The sequence below is a fragment of the Mytilus trossulus genome, chromosome 7 (assembly GCF_036588685.1).
Source record: "Mytilus trossulus isolate FHL-02 chromosome 7, PNRI_Mtr1.1.1.hap1, whole genome shotgun sequence".
NCBI lineage: Eukaryota > Metazoa > Mollusca > Bivalvia > Mytilida > Mytilidae > Mytilus > Mytilus trossulus.
In genome coordinates this window covers 16,693,782-16,715,945 of record NC_086379.1, presented here as the reverse complement: position 1 = coordinate 16,715,945, position 22,164 = coordinate 16,693,782, and the positions used below count along the sequence as shown (strand labels likewise).

At 30.2% G+C, this 22,164-nt stretch overlaps 1 protein-coding gene across 1 annotated transcript; it reads right to left on the bottom strand.

Moving 5' to 3' along the window:
* Positions 1-11,675: 11,675 nt before the first annotated feature.
* LOC134726208 (adhesion G protein-coupled receptor L2-like) lies at positions 11,676-21,641 on the bottom strand. The gene is made up of 3 exons (XM_063590608.1): positions 21,567-21,641; positions 16,301-16,360; positions 11,676-11,977 (listed from the first exon to the last, which is right to left on the bottom strand). Exons 1-3 carry the CDS (start codon positions 21,637-21,639, stop codon positions 11,676-11,678), a joined length of 435 nt encoding a protein of 144 aa, XP_063446678.1. The 5' UTR covers positions 21,640-21,641.
* Between the last annotated feature and the right edge of the window lie 523 nt (positions 21,642-22,164).

Genomic DNA, 22,164 nt, shown 5'->3' with positions numbered 1-22,164 from the left:
CAGAATATTTTTTACTTCCAACCCATAGTGCTTTTGTCTTTGAAGCATTTATTTTTTAAACCTGAAATTTTATAAAAAGATTCAAAACATTAAAGTGTTTCCCTCAAAGATATTTCCCTTCCATCTAACATAAGGAATGTGTCATCTGCGTACATGCTTAAAAGTGATTCATTATCATTAATGGTAATTCCCCTTATGTCAGGATTACCTTTTAATTTCAAAGATAATAATTCAACCCCAATAATAAATAAATAGGGAGAAAGAGGATCTTCTTGTCTGCAACCTCTTTCTAAATGAAAAAACTTAGACATGTGTCCATTATTTATTACAAAACTTGATGCCCCTGAGTATAAAGTTTCAAACCATCTACATAAAGAAGGCCCAAAATTAAAGCTTTTCAAAGAATTTAAAAAAAATAACCATTCCAAGGAATCAAATGCCTTTTCAAAATCAACAAGTAATAAAAGACCTGTCTTATTATTTTCCTCAAGATAGTGCATCAAATCATATATAAGGCGTGTGTTCTCACCCATAAATCTGTCTTTAATGAAACCTTTTTGTGTGTCACTTATGATAAATGGTAAAACGGGTTTAAGTCTATTAGTTATAACAGCAGAAGCTATTTTCATATCAGTATTCAAAAGACTAATAGGACGTCAGTTACTAATATACTGTCTGTCTTTTCCCTCTTTAGGAATGCAAGTTATTATACTTTGATATTGAAAATCAGAAAATTTACCCCCCGCATACCCAAAGAGAAGAGATCGAAAGACAAAAGGGCCATTATCTTTCCAAAAAAAATTATAAAAATCTACAGAATACCCATCAGAACATGGACTTTTACCATTTGTCATAAATTTTAAAGATTCAGCACATTCTTTAAAAGTTAAATTTCCTTCACAAAGATCACTTTGTTCTTCTGTAAGCTTAATGTTATGATTAAAAAATGATGTATCATTGCAATCTAATTTTTTGCTTGAGTACAAATTTTTATAAAAATTCCGATGATTGCTCTGAAACATGCTGACCTTTATCATCAATACGTTCTGTTATGGTTTTCTTAATAAAATTTTTCTTTTCTAATTTACAAAAATAATTTGTACACTTTTCACCATTCTCATGCCAGTTAGCTCGGGATCTAAGCAGCAAGCCTTCGACTTTCTTTTGTCTACAATTTTCGATTTCAAGTTTTTTTTTTCAAATAAAGATTTTTGAACCTCATCATTTGGAGAATGATTCATAATACTTTCAAAAGCTAAAATATCATTTTCAAGTTTGAGAGTGACATTTTTTTCCTCTCTGGATTTATTAATGCTGTAATTTATGGACAAGGATCTAATCTTCATTTTTAATATTTCAAAAAATGTTTGATAATTACATGACAACTCAACAGAAATAAGATTTTCCATATCACCTGACAGATGGTATTCCAAAATAGTATCCTTGATACATGATTTAACCCTTTTTATATAATCTGCATCTCTAAGTAACTGAGAGTTAAATTTCCAATAACTTTTGCCCCGTTTCTCTAAACAAGCTGAAAAGGTGAAAAGAATTGCCGAATGGTCTGTTCTATAACCAGGAATGATAATGGTATTCTTCATAAGTGAAAAAAGGTCTTCTGAAATTAAAAATAATCAAGGCGACTTTGTTTTATAGGTGAGGACTGACGCCAGGTATATTTCCTATCTTCTGGATAGCATGTACGCCAAGGATCAAGTAGTTCAAAAATATCAATGATTTCATCGATTTTTTTTTTCGGGAGTTAGGGTTTCTATTATGTTTGATATTATATGTATCCATAAATTTATCTAAAACAACATTCCAGTCGCCACATAATAAAACACTGGTGTTTTTAAAGATTAAAATATTCTGCATTATTGTGTCAAAGAATGAAGGTTCATCTGTATTATAACCATAAAAACATGCAAAACTTAATCTTTGTGAAAAAAATGTTATATCTAAAATTATGTAACGACCATTATCATCAATAAAAGAATTATGCACAACAAAATCAAGACCCTTTTTAAACATAACAGAGACACCTGCACTTTTACTGTCTTTATGACTGAAAAGCACTTATTTCCCCATTCATCCTCCCAGTATTTTTCAATGTCTTTATTGCTATGAGTTTCCTGAAAACACACTATGGAAGTATTTTTACTCCTAGCCCAATCAAAAACATCTGCCCTCTTTTTGGAGTTTGAAAAAAGACCCCTCACATTCATTGATCATATCGTTACATTATTATCCATGATTATATCTGAAGTAATAATTTGTAAAACATATAAGCAAGTTCATAAGTACAAATATACAATTGTAACAAACAAGACATACACAAACATACACACATACAAACATAAGATGTCGCATATTATTTTCTTCATTCAACATTGAATGTATAAACTAATTTACAGTATGGCATTATATAGTTATAAATAAATCTAGCAAAGGAATAGATGTTTCAAGGGGAGATAAGATTATATTAATTGCATAATAAATGTTAGAGTTATTTCCCCTATGCTCAATAGTGACAGTATAATTTATATTAATAAAAAAAAAAAAAAAAAAAAAAAAAATCTCTTATATTATTTACTATATAATCAGGATTTTGTTATTTGGAATTGACATGACACACTTCAGTATTTATCTGTCACATTTATATCTAACTATTAATACTTATAAAAACTGTACATTTTCCAAAAATAATAACAGGTGTAACAGACTATTATGATAACTAATTAATTTCCATCTTTTAATTTCTTTTTTCATTTTTTCTTCTACATTGTCAAATAGATCAAATCTTATTCTGCTACTAGTTTCAGTTTTGGCATACACATTACAGTTATAAAACCATACATTTTGAAATTTGTCAGTATTTTTAAGTCTTGTCATAAGTCCAAGATTGCGTTGTGATATGTCATCATGAAATTTCACTTCATTTTTCAGGGATCATTTTTGTCGCATTATCCGTATTTTAGTTTCAGTATTCTTTACCTTAACAATGACAGGCTTCTGATATTCTGTGGATGGCTAGTACATACACGGGCTCAATATCTACTTTACAGTCACTCTTTAAAGTTTCAATAAATTCTTTTCTCAAATTCTCATCCTTTTTTCAGGAAAGTTTAGCATTCTTATGTTATGTTTACGACTATATTGTTCATTATAATTGGCTAACTTCAGTGCATCAATAGATCTGTTATTATTGTCACCAACCTTTTTAGGTCAATAAATATACATCATGATTTGTAGTATGAAATGCATTTGGTTTACGAAAGAAAATGCATTAATGTTTTTATAAAATATGTTTACAGATCCGAGCTAAGAAGGAAAAAAAAATACTAACATAATGGCTATTGATATCTTTTATTAGATATTATCAGAACTAATTTTATATGTCAAGTTTTCGAACTGAAATCTAAGGAAAATAGTTTTTTGAACTATTCTTATTGTCTAAACCAGAAAGCACTGTTTGGACAAAGGTATTTCATGAGAACTTGAACTAGTGGTGAGTAATCAATAAATTCACTTTGTCAACTTTAATATTCGTATATGAACGTGCAAGACACATTTAGTTATAATCAACATAAAATCACAATAAATGATGCAGATAACTCATAGAACTCATCTAACCTATATTCTTACTTATAGGCATATGCTTGCACAGTTCGTGTTTTACTTCATTTGGAAAATTATTGAATTAAATGGGCATACTGCTTGACATTTATAAATCATTCATCAATAAACATTTGACACTTACTACTTATAATGTAACACAACAAATCTTTAAAGAATCCAAAGCTTAACATGTGACATTTACCTCATGCACAACGGCATGTACTCAATATTTGGACAGTTAAATTACCGAATCGATTGCAAATAAATTCGCATAGTTTAATATTGACCAAGTACCCGAAAATAACTCTGAAATAATGTTTGGATTATCTCCCTTAAAATAATCTCTTCAACCATTTAGGGATTGATTACAAACATATATTGTCATACATAAACATTGAAAAGGGGTAGAGACTCTCGTTCCCTGGGAAATCTTGCGTGCGAAAGGAAATATAACAAATGTATAAATGCATTTGACTTTTAGGAGGAAACAGCCTTCATATAATGCAAACTTCATCATGTAACTATAATCATTATTACAAGTTGAATAAATCCATCCTTCCACCGAACTCAGGAAAAGCTATTTACATGTGGAAAACATTTACATTTAAAGCTTCAATAACAGGAATTATTTATAAAAATGCTTAACAAGTTCAGATGTGAGTCTTGTCACTCATAATACATCAGTGTATATAAATGTTGTCGAATAAGTATGGTTATCAGATTCAGAAGTGTTATTAAGCGATTGTTACATCCCAGCTCCTTTTTTCTACCAAGGGTGATCTGAGCAAGATCACCCCTACCAGATCGCCCCTGTCTGAGGGTCTTTTTTTCACCTACTTTCCTTTGTTTAGTAACAGTTTAGCGGGAAAATCTAGTTCACAATAAAACTTAGAAATATTTATACGGAAAAGAGAAACTATCAAATTTTATGTAGAAAAAATCTAGTGTCTTTGCTGGGATTCGAACTAAAGACCTGTAGCATATCTAACAATAATTCCACCCCTACACAAGGACGACTGGATACAAACTCACTGTAAATTTAACATATCAAAACATTGTGTCCAGGACTCATTAAAGGTATAAACAGATATATATACAGACTGTATATTGATATACAAAGGATTTTGTGGTAATCTAAACTAAATTTTATGAAGTGTAAATAAGTTTTTATCTGATCTGCAACATAAAAAACAGCTGGTATGTAAAATAGTTTTCCCATTCGTTCTTGATGCTTCAATGTGAGAACACCCTCTGGCATCCGGCCATTGAGATGATCTTACACTGACACACCACGCCCTCATGGGATAACTATAAAATATTGATATAAATCCGATTCCGTCGTTGCAGGTAATTCAGGTTCAGTAGATTCATAAGTATGTTCACTTAAATTACGTTGGGTTGTTAATAACTGATATTGATTATTTTGAGTAGATTCTGATTCATAGACATGTTCAACTGAGGTTCGATTGTTTGATAACGATTCGTATTCAGTTAAGGTGTCTCCCGTCTGTTGTATTATATTTGTAATGGCTTGAGGCTCACGAGGAGTTGTACTATTTTGATTGCTGTTCTCATTTGTCTCGGGTAAACTCATATCAGTCATTTCATTGTAGTTTATCGAGGTATATTCCGACGAATTAACCCTTTCTGTTATAATTTGATCTTGGCGAACTGGGCAGGTTAGCGAACGCTTCGATCGGTGTCTTCGGTAACAAAGAACTGTGATTATAACTGAAGCAGCTATTGATATAGAAACCAGTGCAGATACGACAATAATCATGTCTATACTAGCTACAAAATAAAGACAAATATATCTTAACCAAAATGCAAATGAAATTAATACAAATGGTTAAGATTTAGGTTCTTCTAAAATGTATTTAAGATCAAGTGAGAATGACAATGAGACAACCTCCTTCCAATTCACAATGAAAACAATAAGAAGTCAAATAAATGCCGTCAACACAGAGCCTTGATTCCCACCGGAAAGCTGTCTATATAGGGCACTATATAATGTTTGACAAATCCTTTAAATGAATATAAAATGTAAAAGTTAAACAAAACTGTTTAACTCTGGTATACTGATGTTCGTCATGATATTTTATTGTGGTAAAGTCCGAAGAATCAAATCAATATGCTTTAATTTGACAGACGTTGCTACACATAATACGTGCATGATATTATGATATTATTATTGAAATCATCGTTTATATTAACACCCAAAGAGCCATTGAGAGTATAAAACACATGTTTATCATGACGTGGACTTTTCAACATAGGTATCATTATTAACCCGATTTCATGGTTCGCTGAATAAAGAAATGTGAAATTGTGAAATAATTACATACGCAGGATGTGTCAGTTAAGTTAAATTTATCTTGAAGTTCTTAGATGAACTTGAAATTAATTACACATTGTCCGAAAAACTTTAAAAATTTTAGGCCATATTTGGATTAGGAAAGTTGTTTTCCACTCGTGACCAGAGACATTCCGTTTTGAATTTTTCGTGAAGTCGTTTTTTTTCGTAATTTTAATTTTCGACAACGATTTCAATACTAAGTCAACATAAATAGATAACATGATGCATGGTGTCCTATGGACATATACTGTTGTTTGCTGTTTTTCATAATGCTGAAAGTGTTTCTTCGAATTATTGTTTTTATTGCCCTGTATTTTCATTTGACCGAAGACTTAGCTATTGATTGTAGAAAACAGGCAACTACCTTTGGATTCTCTGGTTTTCTTTTTAAAATATTCCTTTGATGTATAACTTTGAAAGTCCTCAGAAGTTGAAATGGATGTTGTTATGGAATCTGCGAAAAAAAACGAAAATTTAAGACAGACACAATCTGTAAAAAAAAAATGAACAACAACAATGAATATCTGATATATTATGATTTACATAACATTTCAATCCTTACTGTAAATTCGATAATTATTGTTTACATTTATTATTCCATTTTTAAAAGAATGGACATTAATGCAAGATTAATTATAGCGATTTCGAAAACAGCTGCATACAGATATATGTATAATATATCAGAATGATTACTCTATTATTGCGCTACTCACCCAAACGCAATGACTGCATTTATAAAACCTCGCAATAATAGCTCAATTAACATTATATACTGCGTATTAAAATCCGACTGAATGATTGATTACAAATACGTGTTTTTGCATCAGGTAAGGAAATTGATTCTTCAGGTAAAAGAAATATAAAAATAATGTTTAATCAAAGCGCACATGATGAAAGCTACTCAGAAACTAAAACTCACTAAATTCATTGTCATAAAAAAAAGCATTACAAAGTAGCGAACTACAAGGCAATTAAAATAAAAGGGGGTCCATAAAAACTGACAAACTCAAATACTACCAACCAACACAACAAGTAAAACAAAACAACTGCTATATTCCTGACTTGATACAGCCATTTTGAAAAGAAAAGTTAGAATAAACATGCAAAGCTAAAGACACATAAATATAGTTGTTGACCGATTTAAAAACAATTGTATTAAGTTAAGGGGATACATATGTATATTCATTCACATTTACAATATCAATAGTTTGAGATAGAAAAATAAAGAAACACAAAAGTGAAGACAAAACAAGTCTCCCCCTGGTAACGCATCTCTTACACTTAAAAAAAAGGAAAAAGCCATCGTTCATTCATTTACAAAAGGTAAATTCAAGAATAACTGGTAAAATTCTTAACTGCTATGTGTCGAAGAAGCTTGTAAGGATGTGGGTAAATAGTACCATAAAATTAAAGACGCTGTTGGCAATTGTAGTTTGAAAATTAATCCGTCTATTGAATGGTTGTATATAAATGTATGTTGTTCAAGAAGAGGGGCGAAAGATACTTGATGGACAGTCAAACTCATAGACAAAAATTAACTGACAAAAAAAAATAGACAAAGAGACAAACAGCAACACACAAGACACAACATTGAAAACTTAAGACTAAGCAATACGAATCCCAACAAAAACTTTCCTTAAAAATTACTTTATATTTCTAGTTACATGTTAAATAAAGGCAACAGTAGTATACCGCTGTTCAAAACTCATAAATCCATGGTCAAAAACAAAATCGGGGTAACAAACTAAAACTGAGGGAAAGGCATTAAATATAAGAGTAGACCAACGACACAACATTAAAATGTTACACACACAGAAACGGACTAAGCATTAGACAAAATCCTATGAGAACAACAAATATAACATCAAAACCAAATACCTGAATTTGGGATAGATAAGTACCGTGAAACGTCTTATAGTAATGTGAATTTACACTCAAAAATAATTAAAACTGAATAATTTCCCTATTGAAATCAAATAGGTTAATTGTGTCTTGCCTGATTATATTATCTGCTTGTTTGTTTTAACAATCATAAAAGAAAAATTGTTTTGTTCATTTCCCTACTAACCATGATAACATTCTGATTCATCAACTTGTGAAAATAATTAGGAAATTTCCAATGAAAAGCTACATATATTTGAAAATTTCAAAGAACCTCTGGAAAATTATTTATAGTTGAAAATGTTCATAATTTCATACTTTTTGGCTTGTTTTCCATTTCCATTTACACAACTTCCAACAAAAATGGCGTGCTATTTTGCAGTTAGCACTGTTAAGGATAGCCCTATTTGAAGGGTACTTACAACAACAAAGAAACTATTGTGTCCTCTTTGTTAATAATATTATACAGTAAAATCATAGGATAAAATAAAATCATATCTGTAACTGTCATATAGATGACAAGTTTTTGCTTTCAAATAAATACTATTGAAAAACCGTATATGCTCTCATAATCGCAAAATTGTTTACGATTGAAAAATTTTCGACAACGATTTCAATACTCAGTCAACATAAATATATTACATGATGCATGGTGTCCTATGGACATGTATTGTTGTTTGCTCTTTGTTCATTATGCTGAAAGTGTTTCTTCGAATTATTGTTTTAATTGCCCTGTATTTTCATTTGACCGAAAGACTTAGCTAATGATTGTAGAAAACAGGCAACTACCTTTGGATTCTCTGGTCTCTCATTTTACAATTAGGGGGTTAGTAAGACAGACAAGTAAGAAGACAGATTAATACTTGCAATGAATCATATGAACTACACGAATAAATGATGATTTAAAAGAACCAAAATGTCTATTGAATATTTGTGTTTCATGTTTTTCATTTTGTGTCTATATATATAGCAATGTCGAAAAACATTCTATATTGACCATTTCCACGAATTTATTTTATTGAAGTTTTATTGTTTCCAATGAAAGACAATCTGTATTCATTTCAAACTTTCATATATATTTTAGTATTGTTATGCATTTACTTTTCTACATTGGCTAGAGGTATAGGGGGAGGGTTGAGATCTATAAAACATGTTTAACCCCGCCGCATGTTTGCGCCTGTCCCAAGTAAGAAGCCTCTGGCCTTTGTCAGTCTTGTATTATTTTTATTTTTAGTTTCTTGTGTATAATTTGGAGTAAAGTTTGGCGTTCATTATCACTGACCTAGTATATATATTTGTATATGGGCAGCTGAAGAACGCCTCCGTAATTTCTCGCTGCATTGAAAACCTATTGATGACCTTCTGCTGTTGTCTGTTCTATGGTCGGATTGTTGTCTCTTTGACATATTCCCCATTTCCATTCTCAATTTAATTTCATACACGATCACGTGCTAAAATTTAATAAATTAGCTTCCTGTTATTCTTATTATCAGTGACATGACTTTTTTATCACAGAAAAATCTGTTATTGTAAATCTGATTTCCATTATTTTCAAAAACAACAAATAGAACCAAGAGCCCATGAATTTTTTTACAAAGTCGCAATTGAAAAGTGAAACTTTAGTGATTCGAAAAGTTCACAATTTTAAAAATAGTTTAATTTAAAAAAAAAATGATCATGATATTTCATGTCAACACAGAAGTGTTTACAACTTGGCTATTTAAACTATAACCGTTTGAATACATATTGGTGTTGACGAATACAAAGCAGGTTTAAAATTAACAACATTTGCTGAGGTAGTATTAAGATCTTTAGATTTAATTTGTGTTCAAGAATATGCTTAGTTAAATCACAGGATAGAAATAAATACATAAAAACTCGTATGTAAATCTTCTATTCTCCTATTGCCAATAATCAATATCTGTTTAATTTAATTTTTAGTGTATAATCACTAAATCTGAATATTCTCAGCAATCGTCGAAACTTCAAATTTGAATTTTTGATATTTTATTAAATTTTCGAACGATTTTTAATTCATCCCTTAAATTCTGTTGATTTTTTTTAGTTCGTCTAACGAGTATATATTTTATCCGAATTCATTGGTTTTTATTCAATTATAAGATAACATTGTAAAATAAATATGGTTGTGTAATGAATAAAAATCGTTTATTGGCTGAACGAAAAAAGTGATGATTTTTGTAGTTACACAATAAAATTAGCAAACATGATTTTGAATGATTGATTTTATTAATCATCCGGTTGATGATAGATCATAAATCAACATTTGAAAGCAAAAAAATATTATAAGATTACAATTGTTTGTTAACTTTTTGGTATTTTGGATCATCTAATAACACCACTGGGTCGATGCCACTGTTGGTGGACGTTTTTTCCCCGAGGGTACCACCAGCCCAATAGTCAACATTTCGGTGTTGACATGAATATCAATAAAGTGGTTAATTTTATAAATTTCCAGTTAACAAAACTTTTAATTTTTCGAAAAACTCTTATGACAGGCTTAGATTACTTAACCGTATTTAGCACAACTTTTTGGAATTTTGGATCCTCATTGCTCTTCAACTTTGTACTTGTTTGGCTTTATAAATATTTTGATATGGGCGTCACTGGTGAGTCTTGTGTAGACGAGGCGCGCGTCTGGCGTACTAAATTATAATCCTGGTACCTTTGATAACTATTGACACCTTTTAAATGACTGTTATCTTTCCCTTGGTATATTCCGTCTCTTATTATGTATTTTGGTCAAACATTTTTACAATGTTTTTAGTATGGTATTAAGTTCAATCTTAAGGAAAAAGGATGGGTAAAGGGAGGTGTAAAAAATAAATAGAAGCTTTTATCTTAGAATTTGACCTTGTGGCTTTTTTTCTCAAGAAGATAAAACTAGACGAACACTCACGGTTTTAAATTTATTTACTTCTAGCGGGTATTTTGTGTTGATGATAAAATTTGTTTTTATATTGTTTTGTAAAGTTAAAGACTCACATCGACGCATGTGTTGCAAAAACACAAGTGCTTGGAATAAAGAACTAAAGGGTTAAATATTTATAAATGGGGGATACAGATACGTTAATTCACTTTACTTTAACAGAAAATAAAGGACCTTTTTATTTTGCATGAATTTTGATTATCTAAATTACTCTTCCTTTTGCATACATTACGTAGAAACTGTATTTTATATAATGTTATGTTCGAATAAGTAATTCTGCAGGCCTTGTCTAATTGAAAACATTTTATAGAAAATTTTCATACTTCTAAAATGAGTAAAATTTAAACACAATATAAAAGTGCAAACTTGGAATGTGTCAAAGTTACAACAACTCGACCAGACAAAATGAGTTTTACTGTGCGTATTGCTGTATCGTGTTTTTATGCCACATTTGGCAGATGTTTTCAGGATAGGCTGAGATATAAAAAATATGTTCAAGCCCGCTGCATGATACATGTATGTTTGTGCCAGGCCAAGTTATTTCACTTAACTTGTATACAATTTTAGAAGGTGCTAACTGAAACCCACCTCCGGTTGCGGGATTTTCTTAATTAGTCGATGATCTTTTGATGGTCTTGCGATGTATGCCGATCTCTGTTCAGGTGGTTTATCTTTGACACACACTACCATTCTCAATTCTATCATTATATATACTTTAAAACAGTAAAATCATAATGTGATTGCAAACAAAATTCAGATGAACTTACTGAGATAATTATTATCATGAAGGATATTTTAACGCAGCATTTTCATTCACCTATTCAGATAATGTCAAAATATTTGTGAAATCAATATTTTGAAAATAAATCTTTACATACCATGATATACTTTTCTGTTACAGTGATATTTTACATATAGGTACTTGATAACACCGAAACATGGATTTCCAAACATATCTTTGTTCACGGGAAGAAAACATTGTTGCTGCTCATGACATTTATCATTTAAGACTTTAAGCGTCTTTTTGTGGTTGTCACAATGAGTATTTTCTCTGCCTAACCAGTGTCTACATCTTTCACGGTCTGATCGTCTACGACCAAAGTTTGCATCATCAAACATTATTACAAAGTTGTTCGGACATGTAATATTCAGTGTTTCTCCTTGACAAAGATCTAAAATTATTCATACATTATTCCTGATATTCGATTACAATAGAATTATTAATTTTATTGAAGGTTTGAATACATATTAGATTTTTGAACGTTACGTTAAAAACTTGCTGATCAATTTCTAATCATGAATACTTTTTCGACTTGGGTATTATTGAAATAAGCGTAAGTGCAAAGACAATTTGGCAGAGAGAAGTTTGATGTCTAACGTCTAACTGCCTTTCATAGCTTACTAAACATGTTTTAGATTACAGAATCAATTTTCAGAAATGGGTTGTTCTCATTATTAAATGGTGTCTTTGAATTTTTTGTTTTCATGTTTTTTCTGATTAGTGCCTAGTTTGCCACTGATTCTGGCATCTTAATTACACAAACTATGTAATTTGTAAGAACAAACAGGTTTATACTTGAATTAGATCATGAGAAATGACCGATTAAATACCTATTTGAATGAAAAGAAGAAACAACCACATATTTTGTTGAATATTTTTGCAAGATATTTTTTAATCATTTTTTGTCTCACCTATTATTTTTGGTGGTGTTTGTTTTGTTTAGACAATCTGTATGAATTTCAAATTTTAATAAATGGTCACGTAAAACATTTATTCCGTGTTATTTTAATTAACTGTAACTGGAATTTTTACAACTACATGTAGTACAATGAATTGATAACGTCATTAAAGGGCAGTGACTCCAGTAAGAAGTTGACTACATTAATTTATCTCGCGGATCATTTTTTAGTTTTTATATATTACAACAGTTCTAAAACAAAAATATACATGTCTTGTTGATTAGTGGCTACTTGTGCATGTTATGGCATTTGGCTTCATTTGTCATCTGCTTTTTTATTTATAAACCTTGATGCCGTTTTAGTATCCCATTAAGAAGTTGTATATTAAATACCTGTGTATGCTGCCTCAAGTATCCAGTTATTTAAATGCAGATTTAGCATATATCAATAAGATTTTCAAGATAGAATGCAAAATAGATAACAAAACATATGATATTTTGACACGTACAATGAAAAATTTATTCCCCCGTTTTCGAAAAATGGTATTGCAGATTATTTAATGTTTAATATATTGGCTATCCCTTTTAGAAAATAAGGAGTATAGAAAGGGGTCAAAATACCATTGATAAGTTAAAATTTTCCTAACATATTTATAATCATGTTAAATACATGATGATATTTGAGTAGTAATATTATGTAAAGGAGTTAAAATTGCCATATTTGTTTTATTTGAGGTGTATTTGAGTGGGTTTTACTTACAATATCAGGGGTTTTTTTCTTCAAAAAATGGTATTGCAGATTATCTTATGTTTAATATATTGGATATGCTTTTTCAGAATTGAAGGAGTAGAGTAAGGGGTCAAAATACCATAACTAAGTAAAAAATTTCCAATCATCTTTATAAACATGTGTAATACATAAAAACTACTTATTGGAGTATTATTGCTATGTAAAGGAATTAGAGTTACTATAATTTGTTTAATTGCAGATATATAGAAGGGGGTCATTATATTATGGCAGGGGTTCAACATACCATGGCTAAGTGAAATTTTTCAAATATCTTCATTAGCATGTTTAATTTGTAAGAACTACTTATTGGAGAATTATTACTATTTAAAAGGATTAAGAATAGTTATAGTTTGCTAAACTGGTGGTATATTAGAGCGGGTTCAATTTACCATAGCAAGAAGTAAAATCACAAAAATGCTGAACTTAGAGGAAAATCAATTCGGAAAGTCCATAATCACATGGCAAAATCAAATAACAAAACGCTTAAAAAACGAATGGACTAGAAAAGAGTGTCACAATACAATGACTAAGTAACATTTATGAAATAATTATTGTACCCCCTCCTATACATCTTCAATTAAAACAAAATACAGTTGTTTTTACTCCTTTACATAGAAATAATACTTTAATAAGTAGTTGGAATGTATTTAGCTTTCTTGAAAAAATTATTTGAAAATTTTACTTAGCATTCATCTTATGACCCCTGCCAGGGTATATGAACCATCTTATATTCATCTCCAATTAAAACAAAGTAGCTATTCTAATTCCTTTACATAGTAATAATACTACGATAAGAAGTTGGTATGTAGTAAACATACTAGAAAAGATGATTGGAATTTTTTTACTGGCCAGGGTAATTTGACCTTCCCCATTTTGCAATGGTATATTTTACCCCCTCCTATTCACCTCCATTTTAAAAGAAAATAACTATTGTTATACTATGCCAACAAGTAGTTATTATGTATTATGCAACAAACGAAGTTTGGATTTTATTTTTCTAGTCATGGTATTTTTACCTCCACCACTGCAATGGTATATTGAACCGATTAAAACTCTACTTAAAAAAAATAACGATTTTTAAGTCCTTTACATACGTAAACTACCCAAATAAGTAGTTGGTATGTAGAACACATGTTAGAAAATATGATTGGTAATTTTAACTCAACCATTGTATTTTGAACCCCCTGCCAAGTTATTTGAAACCCCTGTTATACACCTCAAATTTCTAAAAGAAAAGGATATTTTTAATCTAAAACATAGTTTTTTTTACACCAATAAGTAGCTGGCCTGTATTAAGAATGAAAGAAAAGATGTTTAGAAAATGTTTATCTAGCCATGTTATTTCCCTCCCACCTTTTTTCAATGGTATATTGATCCTCCACCTTTCCACCTCCAATTTCTAATAAATAATTATTCTAGTTCCTTTACATAGATATGCTACTCAAATAAGTAGTTGGTTGTAGTAAACATGATAGAAAAGATGATTGAACATTTTTATTTTGCCATAATTTTTTTGCCATCCTGTCATGGTATATAACCCCATCCAATAAACATTAAATTTAAAATGTTATAGCTGTTTTAGTTCTGTAAATAGTAATAATACGTCAATCAGTAGTGTGTATGTACAAGCATGCAAGAAAAGACTTTGGAAAAAATTACTTAGCTTAGCATGTGTCTATGTACTCAATGTATACATATTTAGAAATAGTATTATGTCTCACATGTCTCAGTGATTTCATGTTAAAATGTGCAAGAAATACTTTTTTTTTATTTTGTATACTGTAGGAAATATAATAAAACCAGTCTGAATCTCATGACTTCTAGATTTGTTCATGCTAGTATAAACCTACATCTAAATGAGCAACCTCAATCGTTCAAGGCGTTATCATACTTTAAACGAAATGCTAACTCAAAAACTGTGAAATAATTATATACTAATCTAAGACAAGAACTATTAGATTCTGTTTCAGTTCTTCCTGTCCAAGTTAACACAACAACTTTGCTTTTTGGATCAACGGTACTCTCAGATGAGCAAAATAGTCTTTTATTTAGTTTGGTGCAGAAATATATTATTAAAAGTAAACGTTTTAACCAATGATGTTAATGCTTCGTCACTCATTAGGAACCAAAGCATTTCACACTGTATACAGTACAATAATTCATGTTTATTTTTATTTATTTTTTATTTTTTTCTCAATAATTTTTTTCCTTCTTATTCTTCTTTCACCTTTTTCATATTCATATATTTATTACAGAGCATGCCAGTTATATATTTTAAGTATTGTTCAATAAGTGTATTATTTTTGTAAAGGAGACAGATTTGTAAAAGCAAATTGCTTGTTTCTGAATCCTGAATATATTTGTATTATATCGTATCATGATGAATTTATCTGAATAAATATTGTTTTACCTAACTGTGAAATGCAAATAAACATAAATGTGTTAAGTGAGTACTTGATGCTACGAGTAACAGACTTAATTATTTCAAAATGAAACACTTCCACAATATTTTCTTAGACATAAAGAAAAGAATCACTGGTTTAAGATAGTTTTATTTCGACGAGATCAAGACTTTTTTTTTCAATCTGAAGATAGTACAAACGCCATAGTTGATACGGTGCATTGGAACTCAAAAGTGAAATTTCGCCGGCAATCCCCATAGACAAGCCTTATAATGTCAATTTCAATTTATCGTATTATAAAAATCGTCCATTTGTAGGGTACTTAATAAAATGTATAGATAAATAAGGCCTTCAAGCATCAACTAAAACTACCGGTTAACCATTTAACTCGATTAGATAAATGGAGTTGAGATCAAGCGATATCAAATTATCATTCGTTAACTATAACCTATACATATCATGATATGTTTATAATGTGTTTTGTTTTCTTATTATGGTAGGACCTTTTAAAGCTTATTTGTTGAAATCGTTTTTTCCTTATTGATTTTTTTTCGGGTAAATTGTGTTGTTTTCTTGTTAGCTGACAAGTGCCTTCTTTGTTAGATAAGTAAATGGTATACATACATTTGTTTATTTCATTTTCTGAATCATCTGGTATAATGCTTGGAGATTTTGTAATGTTATCTACAATAATAAAAAAAAAAAAGAAAGAAAGAAACATATTTTATAAATAGTACTATTTATTCAACAAAGACACTTAGTGTTATTTAAAAGTTCTGCTCTCAAAGACAGGCACATTATCTATATCAGATCACAACACAAACTGCGGGTAGTTTTCAATGTTTGAAAGAGGGGCGAAAGATACCAGAGAACAGTCAAACTATTAATCGAAAATAATCTGATGGCTAAAAAAGAAAAAAAAAACCACACAAATGATAGTACACCAGAAAAACATAAAACACTAAAGACTGAGCAATATGAACCATACTAAAAACTGGCGGTGATCTCTAGTCGTCCAGTAGGGTAAGCAGATCTCGCTCCACATGTGGCACCGTCGTGTCCTTCGTGCTTTTCAAATCACGGTAAATAGTTTAATTTGTAAGGTCACATTCATGACAATGGAAATGGATTGTAGTAATGACGTTAGAAAATTAACCGAAATCATCTGCGAAAAGGTTATTCTATAACGGCCAACCAACTCGTGATGGCGTCCGTAAAATTTACGAAGGAACGATTTCAACTTCACCATTTTAAACTCTTTGTTTAAGAGCTTCTTTGTGAACAGCAATCCTCTATCAAGGAAATCATGATAGGCAACACAAGCGACAATAATTCAAAATGTAATATTTTCAAATTATGAGTTTGAATGTCCTTTTGGTATCTTTCACCTCTCGGCGCATATCAATGTATTGCTCATCATTTATCTACTTTTTTTTTATCCAGCATACTAATAAGCAAATATTTTCATAACAGAACATGTTATCATCTAACTGTGGTGATACAGGAATAGATTAGTGCACGAGATGGAACGGGGAAATAAGTTGTACAGATGGACAATATGTACTTGATGTAGGCAAACTACAAACTTCTGACATCAGACTCGGACTTCTCTTGAAATGAATTTTGAATGTACGTATTGTTATGCGTTTACTTTTCTACAATGGCTAGAGGTAATGGAGGAGGTTGAGACCTATTAAACATGTTTAACCCCGCCGCATTTTTGCGCCTGTCCCAAGTCAGGAGCCTCTGTTCTTTGTTAGTCTTGTATTATTTTAATTTTAGTTTCTTGTGTACAATTTGAAAATTAGTATGGCGTTCATCACACTGAACTAGTATATATTTGTTTAGGGGCCAGCTGAAGGACGCATCCGGGTGCAAGAATTTCTCGTTACATTGAAAACCTGTTGGTGACCTTCTGCTGTTGTTTTTTCTATGGTTGGGTTGTTGCCTCTTTGATACATTCCCAATTCTAATTCTCAATTTTACAATATTGTGTTATTTGTGGGTTGGTGAATCGGAGACATGATATATTTTGTTGGTGAAACAAGGTATTGGCCATAAGCGAAACCGGAATATGTGCTGCCATAATTGACATATTAAACAAAATCCAAGTGTTATTAAAGTCTAACAGTTAAGGTGGTTTATCTTTTCTTATGTGACATGTGCATGTTTAAACTGTGTGTCGAAGACGCTGGTTAAGATGTCATTACAATACCACAAAACTAAATACGCTGTCGGCAATTGTAATTGAAAATTAATCTCGAATTGCTGAATGTCGATGAGTTATATGTAAACTTTCTTAAAAATTACTTTATACTCCTAGGAATATGTATATATTAAAAATGAATATTTCCCTGTTGAAATTAAAAATGTCAATTACCTCTTTCCTGATTTACTTATCTGTTTGATTTAACAAATGTAGAGAGACATATTCCTTTCTAAAAATCTGATTCATCAAAGGGTGAAAAGTTATCAGGAAAGTTTCCATAAAAGGCTATAAAGTTTTGTTAATTTAAAAATCTAAAAGAACCTCTGGTAAATTATTTACAGTTTACTGGAAGCTCATAATTTTATACAGTACGGACGGGCTCTTTGCTTACCGAATATTTTAGTCGTTTGTCATATCTTTAACTACCTATACCAATGCCATTGATTCCGACATAACCATTATATAACTAGGGAGTTTGTAAAAACAAACAGGAAGAGAGCTAAATACTTGCACTAACTCATATGAAGTGAACGATTAAATGATGATTTAAAAGATTGAACCACAATAGATGCTGAATATTTTTGTTTGATGTTATTCATTTTGTGTCTATGTACATAGTACTGTCTAAAACACTCTAAATTGAACATTTTCACGAATTTATTATATCTAAGTCTAATTGTTTGATCAAATGGTAACCATGATTTCCATTATTTCAATTAGAAAAAAATAATAGCCCATGAATTTTTATAAAATTTTGAAATTGGAAAGAAAGTAAAACCTTAGAAATGTTATGAATAGCTAATTTCAGAAGATGATAACGTCATTGATATTTCAGATCAACACAGAATCGTTTACAACTTGACTTTTTAAACTCGCGGAGGAGATACGTCTACCGGTGGTAACCGTTTGGATACATATTGTTGTTGACGAATACTGAGGCAGGTTTAAAATTAACAACATTTGCTGAGTTATGGTAATATCTAATATAGTGTTAAGGTGTTTACATTTTTGTTCAAGAATATTATTAGTTAAATCACAGTATAAAAATAAATACGAAATAAAACTAGTACTTAAATCTTATGCATAATCGTTCTTCTATTGCCAATTTTCAATATCTGTTTTTTTTTAATAATTAGTAAAATCACTGATTCTAATTTTTTAAGCAATCGCCGAACCATAAAATTTGATTGATTGATATTTCATTCAATTGTCGATTGTATTTCAATTTATAATCTCACAATCTGTTGATTTTTTTAATAAGTTATTCTATTGAGTATATATTTAATCCGAATTCAATGGGGTTTTTTTTTAATTAAAATTAATTGTTTGTCACCTTTTGTATGACTGTTAACTTCCCCTTGGTATATTCCGCCTTTAATTAGAGATTTATCATTTTTTAACTGGGAGTGGGGATGGTCGTTGTGGAATCAAACAAGCAAAATGTCTTGATCCCCCCATAATATCTCACTATTTTGATCTGACCCCTAAGTAAAAAATTAAAAAAAAAATTGACCCCCCCCCCCCTCTATTTAACATGCCAATATTTTAACATCCAAAACACTTACCATGTTATTTCACGAAAATATTGAAAATGAAATATTCTCAGTGGATTGAGTCAAAAAACATATTTGAGGGACACTTGCCTTGATATTGGAATATTCTATGAGTCCTCTTCAATGAATATAAGTAGGTAAAGCAAGCGAGTGCTTTTGTGTTTTTTAGTTTATTCTGACTTTTATTTTTAATTTCCTATATTGTGCTATTAAAGAAAACTCAGTCCTAAGTTACTCTAAAATATAACTTTTTGAAGCAGTAACCACACATTATTAACCTAGAGCAATCTATGATATGTCCCTCTCATGAACACTGATTAAACTTAAGATAAGTGTAAGACCTTATTTATTGAAACATCAGGTATGTCGGTAAACTTGTTATATGGAAGCTTGAAAGCTGAAAGCTTGAACAATTCAAATACTCATTCATTGTCAAATTTCATTCATAAATATGTGGTAGTAACATCAAAATTTTGAAATATTAGCCTAAAAAGTACATTTTATTAGGTATATTGTAATGAAAACAAAAAAGTAACTTTAGTGGTGTTCATTATCTCAAACTATGTGTATGCAGATTAGATGGAATATTTGATCGTTTATTGGAGAATGTATTGCTTTACATTATATATTTTCAAGATGCGGCATGATTTGTGGACAAAATTTTGCACAAATCGCTGTAGATTTCGTTTTAATTTCTCTCAAACAATTAAGCTGATTAAATCAAAACTTGGCAGTAATGCTAGTTAATTTAGTGATCAAAATTGAAATACATGAATAACGACTGAACTATTCGGATTATGAAGGACACATGCATAATGTGAATAATGGCATAATTCGACGAAAGAAGGCATACAAATGGTTCCCATGGTAATGTTCCTAGTTATCGAATAAACTCATCATAGAAACCAGGATAAAAAAAAATATATTTACGCCAGACACGCGTTTCGTCTACATTAGACTCATCAGTGACGCGCGAATCAAAATATAATAAAACCAAACAAGTACAAAGTTGAAGAGCATTTAGGATCCAATATTCCAAAAATTGTGCCAAATACGAATTGTAGGTTTAAACGTAGACATTATATATTACGTTGCCAGATGTTTTCACTGGCATTCTACTTCTGTTTCCAAATTTATTTTATTTTCAATTAATTTCTTCAGTTATGGAAGATGATACATGTGCTTATGGTTAAGAATATAATTTAGATTGCGTCTGAAATACAAATCTTTCAATGAATACCAGCCGTTTCTGCAATGTTTCAATTACTTTCCTATAATTAATTCTATCTTTTGAAATCATTTAACATAATTATATCCTATTCCAGTCATTGAGAAGCTTATACTTAGATTCAACTTATTTTCAACTGTTATTTTTATATGTATTTCCACGATGGCATAAACCACAGTCAGGAAGGGATAAAGCGAGAAAGTCTTTCGGAAATAAGAACTTAATTCATAGAATAGCATGATAAATCCCAAAAATCCAATTACATTCGTGTCTTATGATGATAAACTTTATAAACCAGCAAAATATTGTTCTCAAATGATATCTATTTAATACGTATCATTGGTTTTCGGACCATTTTGATTTTTAGATATGACAGCATTATACGAATGTGAAAGGATTTTTTCGTTATGAATTGATAAATTATATGATTGTATCAACCGAATTAATTCAATATTTAACGTTTCGAAAGCATTCAACTCTGAGGTTTTTACAGTGATTAAACATGTTAAGGGTTCATCATAAGATTTTTATATCTCCTATTCTATTTGGTCAATTTCCCACCACACTTGCAGCTATGCATTTCATCTCAATTATTTATTTACTATTTTGTTTAGATCTATAAAGTTTTACATATTGTTTTAAAAAAGTGTATACCAGCTCATGAAAGACACATGGGTTTTTCGTTCACTAGACTAGCGAAATATTAAGAATAAAACCTTGCCACAATATATATGAATATCTGAATGAAAGGACATAGAAATCATTTAAAATTATAAGATATTTTGAAGTAACTAAGAAATTTCCTTGCATTCAAAATTTTATTAAGTATGATATTTTTTTAATCCCCTTGTGTCAAACCCTCGCTTCCATTCATAAAGATAGTAATAAATATATCCTTACCAGATAATGCCAATGTAAAGCAATTAATTCTCAAAAACAAGCAAATGAAAAGTAAGATAAATGGTCTCATCATGAAATTATGTGTATATTTCTGTAATGAGCGTTTATGTAGATATTTTCACAGGAAATAACCTCTCACAGAGTAGGATGTCACACAAGTTTTTATTTTAAGTCAATATTTGATTTATAAAACTTATAAACAAATATACTAGTATTCACATTTATACAGGCGGAAACCCGGGTGAAAAAGAACAAAAGAATTGGAGCTCTTTGTTAGAGAAGGCGATACATGCTTACTGTACTGTTTATTATAGTAACACAAATTTTAAAAGTTAATACAAACAAATAAAATGACATTTTTCTGCTCAATTACGAAGTATTTAAAAAAAAACACATTTTGCATAAGTTTTCAATTTATCTATTACATAGTTCAGCAGAACAATTAGATATCAAGTCGACGATATGGGTATCTATCAAGTTGGATGTAGAAAATGCATAACCTCCGTTTAAAAAAAAAATACCACGGACGGTGAAGATATCAATCTATTAGTTCAGTAATTTTTTTGTCTGCCCTTCCATTATCTGTGAAAAAAATTCA